This window comes from Meles meles, chromosome 10 (assembly GCF_922984935.1).
Source record: "Meles meles chromosome 10, mMelMel3.1 paternal haplotype, whole genome shotgun sequence".
In the NCBI taxonomy this organism is placed as follows: domain Eukaryota; kingdom Metazoa; phylum Chordata; class Mammalia; order Carnivora; family Mustelidae; genus Meles; species Meles meles.
Genome location: NC_060075.1, coordinates 51,416,127 through 51,438,993, shown reverse-complemented (window position 1 = coordinate 51,438,993; position 22,867 = coordinate 51,416,127). Strand labels below are relative to the sequence as shown.

Sequence of the window (22,867 nt, the reverse complement as noted above, 5' to 3'; positions counted from 1 at the left end):
TGTCCTCTATAAGGCTCATTCCTTTCAGTTAGGGAAGTAGCCATACCTTTGGGCTTCTGTTTATTCCCTCAAGTCATCACAGTATTCTGAAAGAGTACACATTCTGTACGACTTCATCTCTCTTGAGATTTTGCAGTTTTAAGATAGAGGCTTCTATTCTTGAGGCATTTTTTCTATTCTAATAGGATTACCTGCTCAGTCTTTCAATCTTCTCTTCAAATTGGAGAATTATCAGGATTTTGTTGACTCACCTAGTCTCCATATGCATTTGGAATGCAGGGATGGGAATGGGTATAATGCCTCTCAGCCAATAATGTGGCTTCCCACTGCACCTCGAGCACTTCCCGGGAGAGTCTGGAAATGCAGGCTGCTGGTATTATTTTGGTTGTCACAATGAATGAAACTGGTATTAGGTTAAGGGCCAGAGATCTTAAATATCTAACGGTATATGGGACAAAGAATTGTCCCTCTCCAAATGCCCTCTTGAGAAACATTTAGTTAGAACTGGAATAAACTACATAGAATTTTCTTTCCTTAGCACATTGAAATTAATGGCATAAGGTGTTCTCTTTGTATTATTTAGGGGGCTGCTGGTAAATTTCCTATTTATTTCACTTATTTAGCTAACAGGAGAGGGATATTCTATGATTTTGCTTCATAAACATTAACCTTCAAGCATCATTACCACGACCACCACTGCCACTGCCCCTACAACTTATCATTATTATAGAGTTTTATTATATATATATAATAAAACTCTCTCTCTATATATATATATAGTTAGCAGGAATTTCAGAGTAGTCTTTAGTTCACAGAGCTCTGGATGTCTATTTAACAGCTTCTTAACATTTGCACTGGCAAATGTTAACCTTAGAGGAAGATCCACTTCCTTTTTCTGAAATAAAGTAAAAAAATCGCTACTTTACTAACTTATAAAAAGAAGTGCTTATGGGGGTGCCTGAGTGGCTCAGTTGGTTAAGCATCCGACTCTTGATTTCAGCTCAGGTCATGATCTCGGCGGGGGGGTGAGGTCGAGCCCCACATGGGCTCCAGGCTCAGTGCAGTGTTGGCCTCTCCCTTTCTGCCCTGTCTCTGCTTTCACACACACACACACACGTGCACATTCTCAATAAATACATAAAATCTTAAAAAAAGAGAAGTGTTTATGGAAGTGAAAATGAGGTTACAAATTTTTATTACTTTGTAACGTCTTCTTATAAGTGAATGTGTGCCGAATTAGGTGATGACAGCTTTGCTTGGAGTTTCTGAAACTTGCCCCTCTGGTTAAGTAGATACTCTGAAAGTTCCTTTACAAGAGTTTTACTTAGATATAGTTATGTCACGAAGCGCTGGGAGGAAGAGTGACATTGGGAAGGGGGATGCTGCACTGGAAAATGCATATGTAAATGCATGTGATCGTAATTCCATTAGTAAGCCATGTTCTTTTACTTTCCTAACCTCAGATGACATACCGTAGGACATTTCACTAGATACTTTTCTAAGCAGTAGGTACTTTCAGTTTACCAAGTCAGATGGCAGGAGGGCTGGTGAGGCAAAGGAGTGACCTGTTCCCGATAAGTGACACCTGTGTGTCACCACAGCACCCCCCTGCAAATTCCCTGCAGGGAGGGTGGTAGAGTATGATTGGTAGCACAAGCTCTTATGTGGACCATGTGAGGCTTCACACCTCAGAGAGCTGGAGAATACTCTGTTATTTTGTATAAAAGGCCCTTTTTTTGGGAGAAAGAAAAATACTGTGACACAAGTTATTCCCTCTTAAGAAACAAGTAAAAACTATGCTGTAGTTGTTTGTCAAGGGATGTGCATTATATCTGAAAACAGGACTGTGTCCCAGATATATTTTTAAGAGATAAATATGGCAAAGTGGTTACATTTGACCTAACAGGATGTGAAGAGAACAGAACACAGGAACCTGCATTTCTGAGTCGGGGATGGTGGGCGTTCTAATTGGAACAAGTACTTCATCTCCCCGTGGCCTACCCAAGGCTGCCTTCAGTGAGGCAGCAAACACAAACCTCTCATTTCAAACTAGATTTCCCTTAAGAAACTCATCTTTGGGTCTCTCTTTGCTCTAGGATTCTGTGAGTACAATTCTGATCCTTTTAGAAGGCTGTGCATTTTTTTAATACATAAATTTTGAGGGTAACCCATGTCAACTCCTTAAGGAGCTGTACCTCTAGTATCTAGCACAATGCTTACTGTACTCAAATTACTGCATAAATGAATAGCTGGAGTAAGTCATGAGTGGAATGAACGCGTGAAAGAATTTGCTTGGGCTTTGGACTCAAAGAAACATGGACTCCAGTCCCTTTCCACAACTTCATAGTTGTGTGATCCAGGGAAAGGTCCTGCTGTGTATTGTAAAACCAGGAGAACAATAGTCTCTTTGAAAAGATATTATAGATCTGTATTATATTATAAGTAAGTTCCATGAGAGTGGGGACTTAAAAAAATGTGTTGGATGAATGAATGATCTTGAGGTCCTTGCTATCTAATAATGTGTCGATATTTGCATCTTTCTAATAGGACTGACAGGCCTTTTCATTTGCCTGCTTTTTATTGCTTCACTGAGGCTTCATTAAGGTTGTTGGCTGCCACATGTCATTAATGTGGCTGTTTCTCTACTTGCAGCTTGTCTTCCTTAATTTATTTTTTTTAAATGGCTTTAGCTAGTTTGTTGTAAACTAGATAAGCAGGATTGTTAGATAAAAACAAGTAGGTAGGTACCATGTTAAAGTTTGATTGTGCTTTGAGTAAATTTCATAGTTTTTTTTAAAGTTTCATATTTTTCGTAAATAGTTAATGTGACATTTAATTTGCTCAGTTTTTTTGCATTCTCTTCAGTTTTAATGTGTTTTGAATAAAATTGTTGAAAGTGACTGTAAAAGTTATAAATGATTATTGCAGTATTTTAATACTTGAAAATGGTGCCCAGTAGATTCTGATGAGTACAGACTGATGAACAAATTAGAAATCAAAAGTTCTCCAAATCAACAACATCTGTACAAATTAGGCCAGCTATTTGCTCAAGCAAAAACATTTTTAATTTAATGTCTCTCAGGACATTTAATTTAATGTCTCCCATCTAGTTTTAGATAAAATGTGATTAGCAAGGGAATTAATCAAAATTTCTGATCACAATACTTAAACATCTTTAAGGATTGTAGAAACATCCATAAACACAGATTTTTTTAAACTGATTTCAGAATTAGAAATTATATAATTAGTTTTTCCATCTGTGTCTTTTCATAAACAGTAAAAGAAGTAAGTTTGGAGGTAGATTTAATTCATAGTAGAAATAAAGAAAAATGAAAAATAAAGACCTCTGTGTGAAGGGCAGAAAGTTTACTTACCTCGGCCAGGTTTCTCCACCAAATCCATAATGCTGATGTCCTTTGCCCATGACATGAGATTCACATTTTCGCCTGTGTTCCTCAGGGAGTGAAATGGGCATTATCCCACCATATTCCCTATCAGCACCCCATCGATGTCTACATTGTTGGAGTGACTCCCTTAATTCCTGATACCTATGAGAAAAGAGAGACTTCTGAAATCATTTCAACATGGAATGCGGTGGTCAGAATGTTTTTGTCCCCAAAGTCCATATGTTGAAATCCTAATGCCCAATGTGATGGTAGAAGAAAGTGGGGCCTTTATTCAGTGACTAGGTCGGAAGAGAGTCATCATGAATGGGACTAATGCTCTTGTAAAAGAGACCCCTGAGAGCTTACTAGCCCCTTCCACCATGTGAGGACACAGCAAGAAGGTGCCAGGTCTCCAAAAACAGACACATAGATCAATGGATAGAGAGCCCAGAAATAGACTCCCAACTCTATGGTCAACTAATCTTTGACAAAGCAGGAAAGAATGCCCAATGGAAAAAAGACAGTCTCTTCAACAAATGGTGTTGGGAAAATTGGACAGCCATATGCAGAAAAATGAAACTGGACCATTTCCTTATACCGCACACAAGAATAAACTCCAAATGGATGAAGGACCTCAGTGTGAGAAAGGAATCCATTAAAATCCTTGAGGAGAACACAGGCAGCAACCTCTTCAACCTCAGCTGCAGTAACTTCTTCCTAGAAACATCACTAATGACAAGGGAAACAAGGGCTAAAATGAACTATTGGGACATCATTAAGATCAAAAGCTTTTGCACAGCAAAGGAAAACAGTCAACAAAACCAAAAGACAACTTACAGAATGAGAGAAGATATTTGCAAATGACATATCAGATAAAGGGCTAGTAACCAAAATCTATAAAGAACTTATCAAACTCAACACCCAAAGAACAAATAATCCAATCAAGAAATGGGCAGAGGACATGAACAGACATTTCTGCAAAGAAGACATCCAGATGGCCAACAGACACATGAAAAAGTGCTCCACATCACTCGGCATCACGGAAATACAAATCAAAACCACAATGAGATACCACCTCACACCAGTCAGAATGGCTAAAATTAACAAGTCAGGAAATGACAGATGCTGGCGAGGATGCAGAGAAAGGGGAACCCTCCTACACTGTTGGTGGGAATGCAAGCTGGTGCAACCACTCTGGAAGACAGTATGGAGGTTCCTCAAAAAGTTGAGAATAGAGTTACCCTATGACCCAGCAATCACACTACTGGGTATTTACCCTAAAGATACAAATATAGTGATCGGAAGGGGCATGTGCACCTGAATGTTTACAGCAGCAATATCCACAATCGCCAAACTATGGAAAGAACCTAGATGTCCATCAACAGATGAATAGATAAAGAAGATGTGGTATATATACACAATGGAATACTATGCAACCATCAAAAGAAATGAAATCTTGCCATTTGCAATGATGTGGATGGACCTAGAGGGTATTATGCTGAGCGAAGTAAGTCAGTCAGAGAAAGCTAATGATCATACAATCTCCCTGATATGAAGAATGCGAGAGGAAGTGTGGGGAGTTTGGGGGATAGTGAAGGAAAAAATGAAACAATACGGGATTGGGAGGGAAACAAACCATAAGAAACTCTTAATCTCACAAAACAAACTGAGGGTTGCTGGGGGTAGGGGGGGTAGGGAGAGGGTGGTTGGGTTATGGACATTGGGGAGGGTATGTGCTATGGTGAGTGCTGTGAATTATATAAGACTGATGATTCACAGACCTGTACCCCTGGGGCTAATAATACATTATATGTTAATAGAAAATTAAAAATTAAAAAAAAAAAAAGAAAAAAGATGGCAGGTCTCAACCAGGAGGAAGGCTTTCACCAGAATGTGACCATGCTGGCATTATGATCCTGGACTTGAAGCCTCCAGAACTGTGAGAAGGAAATGCTGTTTGTAAGAAGCAACCCAGTCTATGCTATTTTGTTATAGCAGCCTGAACAGACTAAGACAAAGTTCCTGTAGCTTCAAAATTACTTTTGGATTGCATTTTTAAAACATGGACTTCTCCGTGCTGGGTAAATTATGAGATACACTGTTGCTCTAGGAGATCTTCCATGCCTTCTCACCCACCTTTTCAGAGACATGGCCTGCCCCCAGCCCCCATTCACTGCCCGAAACTCTGTCCCATTGGAATCAAACTACCCAGAAGACCCCAGCATGTCCCTGTGTTCAAAACTGGCTGATGGTAACACAGGAAAGGGAAAGCAAGATGGAGATCACTTAAATGCCAAGCACTATATCATGCACCTAATATATAGTATTTTGCTCTCAAGAGCTCTGTGACATGAAAGTAATAATGATATGCCTAAATAATGGGGCAGTAGGACACAGGGGGAGTCAACATTACACAGCTATGAAAGACATCATCAGATTGCTGAAGGAACAAGGTTAAATTCTTGAGGGCCTACAGATTATTACTATTATTATTTTTTTTACAGTTATTCATTGTAAGGACCTATTTAGCCTGAGGCTTCCATCAGGTTAAACAATAACCTTGTTGTTTAACCCTTAAACTGTCCCTGCTCCCCTTCCCCCAGGGGACTTAAACACAAGTCCCGGAAACCAGCCCCAGGTAACAAAGCTCAGATACAAGGGTGGGTCAGGCCAGATGGAGACATCCCGATCAGTTGGGGGATGCATACTGTCTCCCTAGTTACCAAGGAGTATGGGTCCCTCCCTCTGGGCATCTTTTGGGTGCCAATTCTGACCAAGGTGATAGGCTGATTCAAATATCTACTTGGGTAAATTGTAATTCAATTGGTCACTGTGCAGCTTTCTCTCTGTGTTATAATTTCATTGGCCACCTGTGCGTGGCTAGGCCCAATGCATGGCCTTTGCCCTTAAAAGCTAGTCTGTAAAGCAGAGAAAGGTCGCCCTCTCTTGTAAGAGGTGCGGCCCGGAACGTTCGGTCTGATTCTTGATGCTTGGCGTGAAATAAAGCTTTGCTTGACCTTTGCTTTGTATCAGTCTTGCTCCTTTAATCACGGACCCATTATTGGGGGACCTAACATTCATGTGCTAATTTCTTTTTTTGTGTGTGCTAATTTCTTTTAAACATCTTTATTGAGATAGTTTATAGTCCATATAAGTCATCCATTTAAAGTGTACAATTAAATGGTTTTTAGTATGTTCACAAATATGTATAACCATCACAATAATTTTAGAACATTTTATCACATCAAAATGAACCTTGTACCCTTCAGCCATCATTTCCCCAGGGCCAAAGAAACCACTAATCTCCTTCCTGTGTCTCTTTTTATATAGCCCTCCTAGTGCCTTGAAATAGTAGCTCTTTGTGGTTCTGATTTGCATTTTCCTAATGACTAATGATGTTGAGCATCTTTTCACATGCTTATTGGCCATTTGTATATGTTCTTTGGAGAAATGATTTATTCAGATCCTTTGTCATTTTTAAATTGGGCTCTCTTTTTATTACCGAGGTGTAAAATTACTAGATAGGAGGAGTCCCTTCTCAGATACATGATTTGCAAATATTTTCTCCTACTTTGTCTCTGTGTTGTCTTTTCATTTTCTTGGTAGTATCCTTTGAAGCACAAAGTTTTTTATTTTAACTTTGATGAAGTCCAGTTTATCTGTTTTCTCTTGTTTCTTGTGCTTTTAGTGTCAAGAATATAATGCTGAATCCAAGATCATGAAGATCTACCCGTATGTTTTCTTTTAATAGTTTTTATTGTTTTAGCTCTTATACATTTAGGTCTTTGATCCATGTTGATATGTTGTTAATTTCTATTCATGGTGTGAGATAAGGATATAGCTTCATTCTTTTGCATGTGGATATCCAGTTGTCCCAGTACGTTTTGTTGAAAAGAATAGTACTGCATGGAGCACTGGGTGTGGTGCAAAAACAATGAACCCTGTTATGCTGAAAATAAACAAATAAAAAAAATAAAATTAAATAAAAAAAAAGAAAAGAATAGTCTTTCTCCATTGAATGGTCTTGGCTAGAGATTGTTTTTGTTTTTGTTTTTAATTTAAATTCAGTTTAATTAACATTTGAGCATATTACTAGTTTCAGAGGTAGAATTTAGTGATTCATCAGTTGCATGTAACACCCAGTGCTCCTTTCATCAGGTGCCCTCCTTAAAACCCATCACCCAGTTACCCCATCCTTCCATCATCCTCCCCTCCAGCAACCCTCAGTTTGTTTCCTATAGTTAAGAGTCTTATATAATTTGTCTCCCTCTCTGCTTTCATCTTATTTTTCCTTCCCTTCCCCTATGTTCATTTGTTTTGTTTCCTTCTTTTTTTAAGGTTTTATTTATTTATTTGAGAGAAAGCAAGAGGGGGAAGGGTCAGAGGGAGAAGGAGATTCTCTGCTGAGCAGGGAGCTGGGTACTCCAGGATCATGACTTGAGCTGAACGCAGTCACTTAACCAACCGAGCCACCCATATACCCTCTGTTTTGTTTCCTTAATTCCACATTTAAGTGAAATCATATGATATTTCTCTTTCTCTGACTTATTTTGCTTGTCATAATAACTCTCTAGTTCCACCCACATTGTTGCAGATGGCAAGATTTCATTTTTTGATGGTTGAGTAATACTCCATTATGCACGTGCATGCGCGCACACACACACCCACACACAGTCCACATCTTCTTTACACATTTACCTGTCGACGGACATGCAGATTGTCTTTTGATTTTTAAAAATGGAAAGTCATGGGGCGCCTGATGGCTCAGTGGGTTAAAGCCTCTGCCTTCAGCTCAGGTCATGATCTCAGGGCCCTGGGATCAAGCTCCGTATCAGGCTCTCTGCTCAGCAGGGAGCCTGCTTCCCCGTCTCTCTCTGTCTATGCCTGCCTCTCTGCCTAGTTGTGATCTGTCAAATAAATAAATAAAATATTTTTTTAAAAATGGAAAGTCATGTAAAGGAGCAGAAGCCCTTGCTCCTAAGTTTTATCTAGAGCTCCTTTAATAGTGGTTCTCAAAGTGTGGACCGTGGACCAACAGCAGCAACAGCATTTCTCTTTTTAAAAAAGATTTATTTATTTATTTATTTGAGAGAATTTGAGCTCACAGGTGGAGTGAGGGGCAGAGATGGAGGGGGAGAGAGAGAGAGAGAGAGAGAGAGAATCCTCAAGCAGACTTGAGCATGGAGCCTGACACGTGGCTTGATCCTAAAACCCTGAGATCAGGACCTGATCCAAAACCAAGTATTTGCTGCTTAACCAACTGAGCTACCCAGACCCAACATCAGCATCTCTTAAAAGGTTACTAGAAATATAAATTCTCAGGATTTCCCTCAGGGCTAGGAATCAGAATATCTGGTGGGGGGGGGCATTATCTGTTTTAATAAAGCCCTCTAGATGATTGTTACACATGCAAAAGTTTTAAAAGTGTTGCCCCATTCAACAGTTACCTTTCATAGGAATCAGATGTGATTCTTCCTTTTGATCCCTAACTGATCAGGGAAGTTTACCAGGCTCACAAATGCTCTGTGTGGATGAGGTCTTTGGAGGAAACTGGAGAATGACTGTGTTTCACATCTGGGTCAAAGTGTTACTGAACAAAAGCAGCAGAAGTAGAATCAAAGGAAAACAAAGTCAGAAAGTCCATTGGTGACCACCCCCACCCCTGTCCTGGGAATGTGGAAAGTTTTGAGGAATGCTTTGGACTTCCAGAACACATGGAATAAAGATCTGTGTGGAATTTATCTTGATTTTAAGGGCTGAGAAGTGGAGTTGAATTTTGGGCCAAATCAGTAGAGATGATACAGAATTCAGGTATTTAGAGCACATTAGAGAAGAGGTATGGTAAGAGGTGAAGCAAGAGAGGACAACAAGAACAATGGCCAGTGGGCCTTATAGACCCTTTGGACTGTAATTGTGTAGTGGGGAGACAATCAGAAACACAGGAGAGGAGTTCAGAGAGAGGGCTATGTGGAACTTCTTTGTACCAGTATACCACTTGGCTTAATGTAACCCCTCTGTAAATGTCTGCTGAATGGAATGAAGAATTAGCACTGTCTTATAAATGGAATACTTTATCTCGTGAAGTTACTAGATAGGGGTTGGCAAACTATGGCTTACAGGCCAACTCCAACCTGCTACCTGTTTTTGTTAGTAAAATTCTATTGGAATGCAGCCACAGCTATTCATTATGTATTGTCTATTATCTGTGGCTGCTTTTTGCCCTGCAATAGCAGAGTTGAGTAGTTTGACAGAGACCATAAAGCCTAAAATACAGTTGACCCTTGAACAATGTGGGAGTTAAGGGTGCCGACCCCTCATGCCGTTGAAAATCAGCAGGTAACTTTTGACTCCCCAAGAACTTCACTATTAATAGCCTACTATTGACCAGAAGACTTACAGATAACATAAATAGTTGATTACACTATTTTGTAATATTATACACATATGTGAGCACACATATTTTGTATATGTCTTACATACTGTATTCTTACAATAAAGTGAGCTAGAGAAAAGAAAATGTTAAGAAAATCATATGGAAAAGAAAATACATTTATATCACTATATTGTATTTATGGGAACAAATCTGCATATACATGAACCCAGGCAGTTCAAACCCATGTTGTTCAGTGGTCAATTGCATTTACTGTCTGACCCTTTACAGAAGTTTGCCAGCCTCTGTACTTGCTAGTCAAGGAGAACCACTGATTTAGGGTACTGTAGACGGCATGGCAGTATTCAGCTCACAGACTTCTCAGGCCTTCACCAGCTTTATGGCTGTGATAAGTAGACATGGTATGAAGGGCATGACAAGTGAAAAATATTTAAACACATTTGATTAATGGCAACCAAAGCTTTAATATCTAAGTCTTTAAAAAGTTATATTTATTTATTTTATTTTATTTATTTTTATTAACATATAATGTGTTATTGGCCCTAGGGGTACAGGTCTGTGAATCATCAGTCTTACACAATTCACAGCACTCACCATAGCACATGCCCTCCCCAATGTCCTTAACCCAGATATCCTATCCCCTACCCCCCCCCCCAACAGCAACCCTTAGTTTGTTTCCTGAGATTAAAAGTCTCTTATGGTTTTTCTCCCTCCCTGGTCCCATCTTGTTTCACTTTTTCCCTCCCTATCCCCCATGACCCCTTGCCTGGCCTCTCAAATTCCTCATATCAGAGAGATCATATATAACTGTCTTTCTCTGACTGCCTTATTTCACTTCGCTAATACCCTCTAGCTCCATCCACGTAATTGCAAATGGCAAGATTTTGCTTTTTTGATGGCTGCATAGTATTCCTGTGTGTGTGTGTGTGTGTGTGTGTGTGTGTGTGTGTGTGTGTGTTAGTGTATTACATCTTCTTTATCCATTCATCTGTTGGTGGACATCTAGGTTCTTTCCATCGTTTGGCTATTGTGGACATTGCTGCTATAAACATTCAGGTGCATGTCACCCTTCAGATTACTACATTTGTATTAAAAAGTTATATTTAAATTAGGTGAGTCAATTTCCCAACATCTGACCTCCATATATTATATTGTCCTAGGAAGACGAACCAGGAGAAAATGTTAGTCATTTGGGTGGGCATCCATCTAAAGACAGTAAGTTGCAGAAAGCCATTTAAAATAAAAGGCAAGGGGCGCCTGGGTGACTCAGTGGGTTGAAGCCTCTGCCTTCATCTCAGGTCATGATCTCAGGGTCCTGGGATCGAGCCCCACATTGGGCTCTCTGCTTGGTGGGGAATCTGCTCCCCTACCCCCCGTCTCTCTCTGCCTGCCTCTCTGCCTACTTGTGATCTCTGTCTGTCAAATAAATAAATAAATAAAATCTAAAAAAATTAAAATAAAATAAAAGGCAAAAGCAAAAATAAGTCCTAGTTCTCCTTTATTTTAGTGTCTTACATATCTCCCTGCTTAGCTTGAATACTAACAGCATCTTATAGAAGGAACTAATTAAAATAAATATTGAAGTTTTAAGATTAAATAATTTGAAAGCTTAAATAATACATGTCTCCACAGCAAGGAAGATAACATTAAATTGTTAGCATTGCAATTTTTGGCCACATAAAATTGTTTACTTGCTTTTGAGATGGACAGGTTTCCTGTGGATGAACCAGCATCTTGCTTTGGAATCACTAGGGAGTTCAGAGCATTACATTCTACATAGGGGCTGAATCTAGCCAGTAATTATTGGAAGGAATGATTAAAGGAAAGCTCAGAACAAACATATTCTCATTTTTAGTTGGCAGAGGATTTGTGGTAAAACAAACAAACAAACAAAACATAAATAAATAAATAAATAAAAATTCAGGAATCCTAAAGCAATGGAATGAATCCAGAAACCAAATGGGAATGTTTGATGAAATCTTAAATGATTCTCAAGGCACTTCCTTAATTGATGTTTGTTTGCTTACTGAACTAGAGAACTTGCTAGAGGTAAGGAGATGTCAACTGAATGGAAAACAGAGATAGACATCTGTCATGATTCTGAATAGCTATACCAGCCATTCTTTATTTTTTTTATTTCTTTTCAGCATAACAGTGTTCATTGTTTTTGCACCACACCCAGTGTTCCATGCAATACGTGCCCTCACTAATACCCACCACCTTGTTCCCCCAACCTCCCACCCCCACCCCTTCTAGACCCTCAGGTTGTTTTTCAGAGTCCATAGTCTCTCATGGTTCACCTCCCCTTCCAATTTCCCTCAACTCCCTTCTCCTCTCCATCTCCCCATGTCCTCCATGTTCTTTGTTATGCTCCACAAATAAGTGAAACCAAAAGATAATTGACTCTCTCTGCTTGACTTATTTCACTCAGCGTAATGTCTTCCAGTCCCATCCATCTTGCTACAAAAGTTGGGTATTCATCCTTTCTGATAGAGGCATAATACTCCATAGTGTATATGGACCACATCTTCCTTATCCATTCATCTGTTGAAGGGCATCTTGGTTCTTTCCACAGTTTGGTGACCGTGGCCATTGCTGCTATAAACATTGGGGTACAGATGGCCCTTCTTCTCACTACATCTGTATCTTTGGGGGTAAATACCCAGTAGTGCAATTGCAGGGTCCTAGGGAAGCTCTATTTTTAATTTCTTGAGGAATCTCCACACTGTTCTCCAAAGTGGCTGCACCAACTTGCATTCCCACCAACAGTGTAAGAGGGTTCCCCTTTCTCCACATCCTCTCCAACACATGTTGTTTCCTGTCTTGCTAATTTTGGCCATTCTAACTGGTGTGAGGTGGTATCTCAATGTGGTTTTAATTTGAATCTCCCTGATCCAGCCATTCTTTAATTTTCACTGGAAGGAATACAAAAGAATACCACTTGCTTATTGATATCTTTAAAGGAGATCAAGTCAGAGTATATATAATAATGACTACTATAATTGCTCTAAAATAACATCAGTGAAGAAAGTAACTGAAGGATAAAGAGTAACTCCCCTTTAGCCAGAGAGTAAGCCAGAACCATAGTCCTGGTTTTCTTACGCTTTGTGGGTAAGAAAGCATTTTCAGAACTTTGTGGGTAAGAAAGCATTTTCAGTGCTTTCTGCTAGCCCACTGCTTCTCAAAATAAGCTGAGAAACTTCTAAAAATGAAGATTTCCTCGACCCACCACAGACCTTGTGAGCCAGAATATCTCCAGACTGAGCCTGGGAATCTCTATTTTAGAAAGCTGCTCATGTGGGGGTGCCTGGGTGGCTCAGTGGTTTAAGCCGCTGCCTTCAGCTCAGGTCATGATCTCAGGGTCCTGTGATCGAATCCTGCATCAGGCTCTCTGCTCCATGGGGAGCCTGCTTCCCTCTCATTCTCTCTCTGCCTGCCTCTCTGCCTACTTGTGATCTCTCTCTGTCAAATAAATAAATAAAATCTTAAAAAAAAAAAAAAAGGGGCGCCTGGGTGGCTCAGTGGATTAAGCCGCTGCCTTCGGCTCAGGTCATGATCTCAGGGTTCTGGGATCGAGTCCCACATCGGGCTCTCTGCTCTGCAGGGAGCCTGCTTCCTCCTCTCTCTCTGCAAAAAAAAAAAAAAAAAAAAAAAGAAAGCTGCTCATGTGGTTCTGATGTGTCCTGTCTGCACACTGGTGCTGGGCAACCAGTGCAGCTAGACTGCCTATTCAGAAAAGAAAAAAGTATGCTGATGTGAGGAGTCATTCTGCATTGTTGTTAAAACGGCTGAGTTCAGAACACATGATATTTAAAAAAAGTATCGCCTTAAGTACATCCAAGTTTGGAAAGGTGAACTGTTGAGAGCTAACATCTGCAGGGATTCATGTTCACCCTTACCATTATGAAGGGTAATCCCTGATGGCTAGGAGCTTCTTGTCTTGCTTTGTTCTTGAGATACCTTGAGGCTTGAGTTGGGAGCCACAGACCCAGACTGTGCTCTGAAGAAGTAAGCCTCAGCATTGAGAGTAGAGGTACCAGTGTTACCCCAATGACCACTTTTCAGAGCAGTTCAGAAAAAAAGAGAACTTCTGTTTCTGTAAGCTGCCCAGCTGCTTTTTAAGAGGGAGTTAATAGGAGGGTTTGTGAGAATGTATGATCATCCTGGCTTTCCCATTTGGGGACTATGATAGGAAAAATTTCACATGGATTATAGGGAAAGGAAGTTTTAGTTATTAGGAATCAGGAACATGGCTTTGTACCTACCTTTTGCTTCAAGTAATACCTTATTGCAGTTTATAGGTAACTGAACATATGTTATATTTAATTGTATAATCAGTTAACAAAAAGCAGCATTTTCTCAAAGATGCTTCTCTTAAATTTCCTGCCAGTTAAAAGGTTTGGAACTAATTACTAACCAATCATAGGTTGGTAGGTAGAAGAGACAAACATTTCAGTGAAAAGCCTTACATAAGTGCTTTTGAGGGGATAGTGAGTTTATTCAGATGGGATAGCCTTAAATTCCTGCTCTGATCCCTTTTGGCTAAATATAAAGTTTTACAGTACTTTTGAGCCAGGGACAGTTGCCTGTTCCCAGATCATGCACAATCTGCTAAGAGATCCCTTTGACTCAAGGGAAACCTTGCCTAATCTGATCCTAATTTGACAGCCACTTTCAGGAATCAGGTAACAGAAGAGCACGTGCAGCAAGGACTGACTCAGTAGACATGAGCTGGGTCCTCTTTCTCACAAATATGAAAATATTCCTTTTCATTAAGTGAAAAATTCAGTTTACAAAAAATATGTTAAATACGATCTTTAAATTTAAGAAATGGAGAAGACACATACTGAGATGTTAATGGTGGTTATTCTGGATAAAGGAAATATGGAGGTTTTCTCTCGTGCTTTAATTTCATAGCTTTCCTTCTGTTAGAAAACGGGAGGTTTGTTTTCTTTATGGATATACATGATTTCTAAATTATTTATAAGGAACATGTGTTAGTTTTATCATTAGAAAAGAAAAGCTTTCTTCTTTTTTCATATAAAGAGCATATTTACAAACTGGACTAGATCCATGAAAATCTGATCAAGATAGTAAACGCCTCAATGGAAGAAAGAGTAAAGTCTATAGAGAACCAGTGTTTAGTCTGGCAAAACGAATTCTTACAGAGCCAAAGGATCTTCGAACTCTTGAAGGGCTGCTGTCATGGAGATGATAGATTATTCTTATTTTGGTGGCTTTGGAAAGAAGAACTAGGATCAGCAGATAGAAATTAGGGGGAGGAAAAAATGTTCTCAGTAGAAAGAAAATTACCTAACAATCAGTAGCATTCAGAATTGAGATGGATTGCCTGTGTGGTAGTGACATTCCATGTTGGAAGTGTAAACTGAGGCTGGGTGGCTTTCTGTGTGATTTCTTAAAGAAGGAATTCTTAAATGAGAGATTTGACCAACTGAAATTATAAACAAAACAACCACGCAGGCTATTTTTATCACTGTCCAAGTGTTTTGAGATTTTTTTGGGGGGGAGGCAGAGCCTCAAAATGATTCAAGTAAATACAGAAAGCTGGCCCTAAGATCTTGGAAAATTACTTGTTTGTACCTTCATATGTAAAATGAGGATAATAGACAGTACTTACAGGGTTGCTGTGAGGATTAAAAGGACTGCTACATTCAAAGCTTTTGGTTCAGTGCCCACTCACAGTAATTACTCAATATACATTAGGGGCAATTTTAATAATAATTTGTTGTTCATGTGTTACAGGAAATTCAATAAAGCAAAAATTTAGGTAGCAACTATGAATAACAGATTCTGGGACGGTTTTTGAACAAATGGTGTTAGGGGATGTTAGGGAACCACTACATTACTCCTTATAAAATAAAAAGTTTGATTAAAACAGATTAATTTTGGGTCACCTGGGTGGCTCAGTGGGTTAAGCCTCTGCCTTTAGCTCAGGTCATGATCCCAGGGTCCTGGGTTTGAGCCCTGCACTGGGCTCTCTGCTCAGCAGGGAGCCTGCTTCCCCTCTCTCTCTGCCTGCCTCTCTGCCTACTTGTGATCTCTGTCTGTCAAATAAATAAAATCTTTTAAAAAACAGATTAATTTTCAAATGAAGGATCATTCTGGATCTGATCATTCTGGAGTTCTAGAATATAGTGTATGAAATTGATGTCTGTCTTGCAAAAATATACCAATTTACTTTTGATCAGTTTCCTAACAGATGTCGATACTTCATAGTTAATTGTCATGTTATGCCATTCCTATGATGTGAAAACAGAAAGCCCCCTAACTGAATGTTTTTTTCTCACATATATCACATACAAAAGTAAACTAATGTGTTAAAGCCCTTTTTACTTATTTATGTTCTCTAGTTTTTGTTTTACCTGTCCTCTGAGGCAGTTGGACGAACAGTTGTTTGTAGTGGAGTGTGAACTTCATTAGAGTAGAAGGTATTGGACAGTATGTCAGCTCCTTCAAGCTCTCTGCAACAATAGGGCCTGCCGTGAATTACCTCCATGTTTCTTGACTAAGATGGCACAGACTGGAAGAGAAAAGGAGGGCACACTTCAGCAGTCAGCTTGACTTGGTCACTATCACAGTGACTCTCCCTCAGGGAAGGCAGGGAACATACTTTATACTGCTGGTGTTCAACACTGCATAAAAATCACTTCCTTCTTCACCAAGAGTTTGTCTGTGGACCCTCAGATTGTCACATCAGTAATTAATAGCAGCTTAAATTCTATGGAAATGAATTTCAATGGAAACAAATCCACAAGTGGAAGATGTTCCTAAGTACAGTCTAAACACTTTGTCGATGACATGTAGGTCCATATCCTACTGTAGGGACATTGACCGAAATTATATATATATATATATTTTTTTTTTCGAAATTATATTTTTTTGCCTCAAAATTTACCATAACTATTCAAGAAAGCTCAGCTGACCCCCCCACTCCCTTCCCACCATATAATATTTCCAAAAAGCAGGCAGAATCATCCAACAGAATCAGCAGCTGTGCTTCTAAAGGTTTCAGGGATCCGGAATGAGAAGAAGCCCTTTGCAGAGAGGTGGAGAAGCAGGGGCATAGCGCAGGCAGGATCCCAAAGGGTTTAGAATCCCACCCTCTCCCCCAGACTTAGATGGGGAAGCCAAGGAGGCACCCTGGCTGGGGCCACGTGTCTCCCGGGCCATCAGTGTCCCGCCAAGCAGTGTGAGTCGAGGGTTCTGACACACCTGGGACATCGGCCTGGGAGCGGCCCTGGACTGTGTCTCCCCTTCTCCTCCCCAAAGCTGGTGGGCCTCTGCGGGGTGGAATCCCGCTGTTGTCCGCACCTGCGGGGGCCCGGGGAGCTTGCAGGCTGGGGGCAGGTGCGGGTGGGAGAGAGAGAGAGAGAGGGACCGCGGACAGGCCAGGGGTGGGGTTGAGGGTGCCTGTGACGGCAGCCGTGACCGTGGCACTAGGTAATGCGTTCTTGCGGGGCAGGGGGCGGCTCTTAGAGGTTTCGCGGGAAGCGAGCCCAGGAGCTCCGCGACTCTCAACTTGTAGGAATCGCAACTTGTAGGAATCCGACGTGGGACTGGAAGCGTGGAGGAAGGGCTAGAGGCCCAGGGTAGAGGTGAAAGGAACTCTTCCGGAGCCCCAGCCACCCCCGCCCCCGCTCCGTCCCCACGCCTCGCCCGGCTGTGTCCCCAGGCGTCCTCGGGTGGCGGCTTCATGTTCTACTTCGTGGGCTACGTGTTCTAGGCTTTTCTCCTGGCCGAGGTGTTCGCTTGTGTGGACCGGGCAGAGACAAGCACAGGGCCAGGAGAGAGGGCCAGAGGGACTCCCTGATGAGGGGAGAGCGTCCAACCCTTGTTCCCCTTCCACTCCCCTTGCTGGAAAAGGGGGAAGAGTGACGCCACCACATCCAAGGTGGCTTCGCAGGACTGCTCACGGGATTGCGCCCTCTGAGAACCTCAGCTCTTCCTCCCCTGGGTGGGTGCGGACGTGGTGAACCAGCACGGATGCCCTATGCGGTTCCCAAGGATCTAGTCCCACCTCAATGACCTCAGTCAACAGCGACCCGGCCCTTGCCCCTTGCCCCCCAACAAATGTGCACCTCGTTTCTGTACTTAAAGAGGCACGAGTTTCTCTGATGACTGAGAACTGGACTCCCCAGAAGGATGGGGGTGTGGAAAGCTTAGGTTTTGAGAGAGGCTAGAACTGAGCCTGCAGGAACACAGAAGGATGTGGGGGCTAAGAGTGATCACCACCTCTGAGAGGAGAGGTGAGACAGTGTCCTCGTTGTCGACCCCCCCCCCCCCCTTTTAAAATGTTTTGATCAGATCAGCCGACCAGTGGTATTCATTTTTATGCTGTGCCTTCTAGGTAAACATTAGCTGATGTGAGGGAAAGAAAGGTACATTGGAATAGGCAAGGTAGTCATTTTGTATTCTTGGTCAACTACTTAGTTCCCACACCTCTCCCACAACTCCACTAAGCTTGCAAGAGTAAATACTGCTGGAGATTGTGAATTAGATGGTTTGCTTATATCTTTACCCCCTTTATACAGCCCCTTCCCCCAAAAAAGCCTTCTTGTGGAAGTCCATCTTAACTATTTTTAAAAATTTATATTGTCTTTTTTGCTGCTCTGGGGTTTTCAGGGTTTCCCTTTAAATTCCTTCCCATTAAATTCACTGTCAGCACAGCTTCTTTCCTGTGCCCAGCCTTCCAGTAAATTCCATATTCCACCTTTCTGTTGTGCTTGACCTTTGTCCTGTTTCCTTATGGCTTGATTCTTCCTGGGAGGTAATAATTGAGCATAATAGATTTAATCAGGCATATCTCCTGAAGCTGCATCATTAGCCACATGTTCGCATGTATGTGAATGGTTGTGATACCAAGGAAGTTAGGGCAACAGTGGGTTGATTGACCAGGATATGTGGTGATAGTCTATAGGTTCTACTGGGTTTGAAATTTTATTTTCTGTCAAATGGGAGTAAAGGGCAAGAAAATATATTTACTTATTTTTAACTTTGCTATTTCCAAATAAAATTTATAGGCAAGAAAAAAATTCATTGTCAGATCTTTATAAAACAAGTATTCTCTTTGGAAATCCTTCCCTATCTGAAAGGTTCTTGAAGATTTTAAGACTGGGTCTACTTGACCGTGCTCCTTGTTCTAGGCTTTTTTTGACTGCACTCATACAGCCGCAGCCATCAGGTGTTGTATATGTGACCCCAACAACACAAAGTAGCCACTTAATGGAGGGGTGCTCAAAATAACTGACTTCTTCGCTGTATCACCACCTCCAGTGGAGTCAAGAGCCTCAGGTCACTTTTCTGCTTCTCCTGACAGGTTGATCTCCTTCATCACCTCATTTACCTTAATATATTCTTTGAGTCACCAGTAATCCTTCCAGTGGGAAAATAAAATTTGGGATTGAAAAAATATATGCATAGAATACTGTGGCTGGGTTGACAAAAATTCCAAACCACTAAAGTTAGACCTTTAACCTTCAAGGAAATAATATATAGGAAGTGTAAATAAAGTAAATTATTAGTTATACTCTATAACCTTTATTTTAAATCTGTTATAGAGACTTTTAAATGAGTGGTATTTGATAATGAACCAAATAAGGTTTTGAGATATCTGGTACTTCTTGACAGGAGTATTTAAAAAAATTCCCATCCCTCGGTTTTTTTTTTCCCCCATAGATTTTATTTATGAGAGACAGTGAGAGAGAGAGAAGGAACACAAGCACAAGGGAGCTGGAGAGGGAGAAGCAGGCTTCCTGCTGATTAGGGAGACAGATATGGCTCCCAGGATGCTGGGATCATGACGTGAGCCAAAGGCAGACACTTAACCAACTGAGCCACTCAGGCGCCCCCCCCACCCCCCAGTTTTGATATAATTGACATATAATGTTGTATAAATTTAAGGTGTACAGCATAATGACTTCTATATGTTTATATTATGAAATAATGATCACAATAATTTTAGTTATTAGCATCTATCGCCATGTTTAGTTATAAAAAGGACTTTTTTTCTTGTGATGAAATCTTTTAGGATTTGCTCTCTTAGCAACTTCAAATATACCATATAGCATTAACTCTAGTCATCTGTTGTGCATTACATCCCAGTACTTATCTATCTCATACCTGGAAATTTGTACTTTTTGACCACCTTCACTTAATTCCTTCACCTCTCAGCCTCTCAGCCCCTGCCTCTGGCAACTACAAATCTGATCTCCTTTTCTATGAGTTTGTTTGTTTGTTTGTTTTTTTGTTTTTTTTTTTTTTTTAAAGATTTTTTTATTTATATATTTGGCAGATAGAGATCACAAGTCGGGAGCGAGGCAGGCAGAGAGAGAGAGGAGGAAGCAGGCTCCCTGCCAAGCAGAGAGCCCGATGCGGGGCTCGATCCCAGGACCCTGGGATCATGACCCGAGTGAAAGGCAGAGGCTTTAACCAACTGAGCCACCCAGGCGCCCCTGTTTGTTTGTTTTTTGATTCCACATATAAGTGAGTATAGTATATATATATATATATATATATATATATATATAGTATATATATAAATACATATAGTATTTATCTTTCTCTGTCTTATTTTACTTAGCATAATGCTCAAGATCCATATGCGTCTATGAATGCAGGATTTCTTTCTTTTAATGGCTGAATAGCTCGTGTGTGTGTGTGTGTGTGTGTGCCACATTTTCTTTATCCATTCACCTGTTGATGGTTGCTTAGGTTGTTTCCATGTCTTGGCTATTATAAATAATGCTGTAGTGGACATAGGGTATACAGTTATCTTTTTGATATCGTGATTTCATGAGTATTTTATAAAGATTTATTTATTTTTTTATTTGTTTGTTTGTTTTTTGCTTGTTTAAGACAGGGGGAGGAAGAGAGCACAAGCAAGGGGAGTGGCAGAGGGAGAGGGAGAAGCAGGCTCCCTGGGAGCCTGAAGTGGGCTAGATCCCAGAACTCTGGGATCTTGACCTGAGCTGAAGGCAGATGCTTAAGTGGCTGAGCCACCCAGGCACCCTCATGAGTATTTTTTTAAATGGAAAAAGTTTAAGCCTTATTCCTTGCCTAGAAGATGAGTTGGGAAGTCTCTTTCAGTGACTTTAAAATATGCATTTTAAAAAATTGCAAAACCTAAAATCTCATTGATTCCAATATATATATCCTTTTTACTAGGATGACAATTTAAAAGTACATATTCTGCTGGCTTTAAAATTAAACTGATTACAAATGAGTTTAATGACACTTTAATTAATAATAAATTGAGTTTTTTGCCGTGAGTAGCTAAGGAACTACATAGTCATTGAAATGACATAGATGCAAATATTTATAAAATATCCTTATTTAGTAAATAATCCCTAATTGCCTAGAATGTGTCAGGGATTGTCCCAGTACCTGCGGTCTCTGGGGATATGGAGCCAGGGACCAGCTATAATCCAATGTGTAGGTGCAGCATTGAGAGGCAAACACTCTTGCACTTCTAGCCTCAAGAATTATGGAAATGAGCACTGTAGTCATGCTGTATATTTTCTTCCTAGTCTAGGTGGGCTAGGCTCCAAAGATGGCTCCCAGTGAACCACAGCTCCTGCTATTAATGCTCATGTGTACTTCCTACCTTCATTTGTACGGGCTGGTCTGTGACTCGTGTTAACCACTTAAATGCACTAGAAGTGGTGTTGTACCAATTCTAGACCTGGTCTTTAAGAGATCTGGCCACTTTCACTTTCTCCTTCTTGGAACATTTGCTTTTGGGAGCTCTGAACGACCATGAAATAAGTCTGACTACCTTACTGGAGAGACGCTGTGGAAAGATTGCTTGAAGTGGGAGAGACTCTGTTGTTATGATGTTCCTGTTATCTGAAGAGATGACTCCAATCCCACCTGTCATCTGACTGTAACCACATGAGAGGCCCTAGGTGAGACCAGCAGAAGAATTGCCCATATGATCTCAGTCAACCAACAGAAGCACAAGGTAATAAAATAGTTGTTCTTTAAAACCACCAGGTCCAGTAATAGATAACCAAGCACTTGTTATGGAATGTTTGTATATATTACATGATTTTTTTCTCTTATCTTTTAAAATGTTAGAGTGTTTTAATATTTTAATGTTAATTAGGTTGTTTGTTAGTGGTTCACTTTACAATGTAGTATTTAAGATGCAGAATATTTTGATGGCATTGTAACTAAACTAGGAGAAGAAATGAACATTATTCAGATAGGTAGACCGGTGACTGAGCCTGCTTCCCCCAACCCCCTCTACCTGCCTCTCTGCCTAATTGTGATCTCTGTCTGTCAAGTAAATAAATTCTTAGAAAACAGAAAAAAGAAGGGAGTGTAGATAATTAAGCACCAGCTCTTAACTGTTTCTAACTCATAAGTGATTTGCATCAGTTTCTAAACATTTCAGTGGCCCCAGGAAATTATAGTGTGTGGCCTGAGATACTTCCTGTTCCCATGTACCTAGACAAAGGGGGAACTGGAAATGTTAGTGAGTTCTAGAGACATCAGTCACAGTGTTCTGTACTTTGCCTCCTTCCAAGTTTTAGCTTCATCCTATCATTCTCTACACTACCACCTGGGAGATTTTTGTAAAATGCAAATCTGACATGTTTCTTGCTTGAAATCTATGACACATCCCTGTTACTCACAGAATGAAGGCTAACTGAGAAATTTTTTCATAATCTTTTCATTCTCAACTCTTAATCATAGTCAGCCTACCCTTTTATTGAGCTTTTTGCAGTTTCTTGACTTAGCCCTTTTTCTGGTCTCCATACCTTTCCCCCTGCCATTTCCTCATACCAAGTTTCATTGTTTTTGGTAAACCGTATCTGTGAGTCAGGGTTCCATGAGGGACAGAAGCCATACCCATTATTTGAGCAGGACAAATTTAATATAAAGGGTTATTAACTAGTGGAAGCTGGGTCACTACTGAAAGGGGAGATTTAAACTTCTTGGAAGACAATGTGTATGTCATAGCTATACACAGCCTTCAGATGGAGAAAAAACTTGCCAAGGTATAGATTGGCACTGTTCTCTCTAGGAGAGGTCCAGTCTTGTTGGAGGACATGAATTGGCCAGAACT

The 22,867-nt window shown here is 40.5% G+C and overlaps 1 protein-coding gene across 1 annotated transcript in view; it reads right to left on the bottom strand.

The window, feature by feature from the left end:
• The window catches only part of C10H7orf31 (chromosome 10 C7orf31 homolog), a 41,089-nt gene extending 24,454 nt beyond the window's left edge, over positions 1–16,635 (bottom strand). Inside the window, exons 1-2 of the mRNA XM_046021281.1 lie at positions 16,161–16,635; positions 3,375–3,548 (exon numbers count right to left, since the gene is read on the bottom strand). Coding sequence (XP_045877237.1) covers positions 3,375–3,548; positions 16,161–16,294 — 308 coding nt within the window. The 5' untranslated portion in view covers positions 16,295–16,635. The remainder of the gene's footprint in view (positions 1–3,374; positions 3,549–16,160) is intronic.
• Between the last annotated feature and the right edge of the window lie 6,232 nt (positions 16,636–22,867).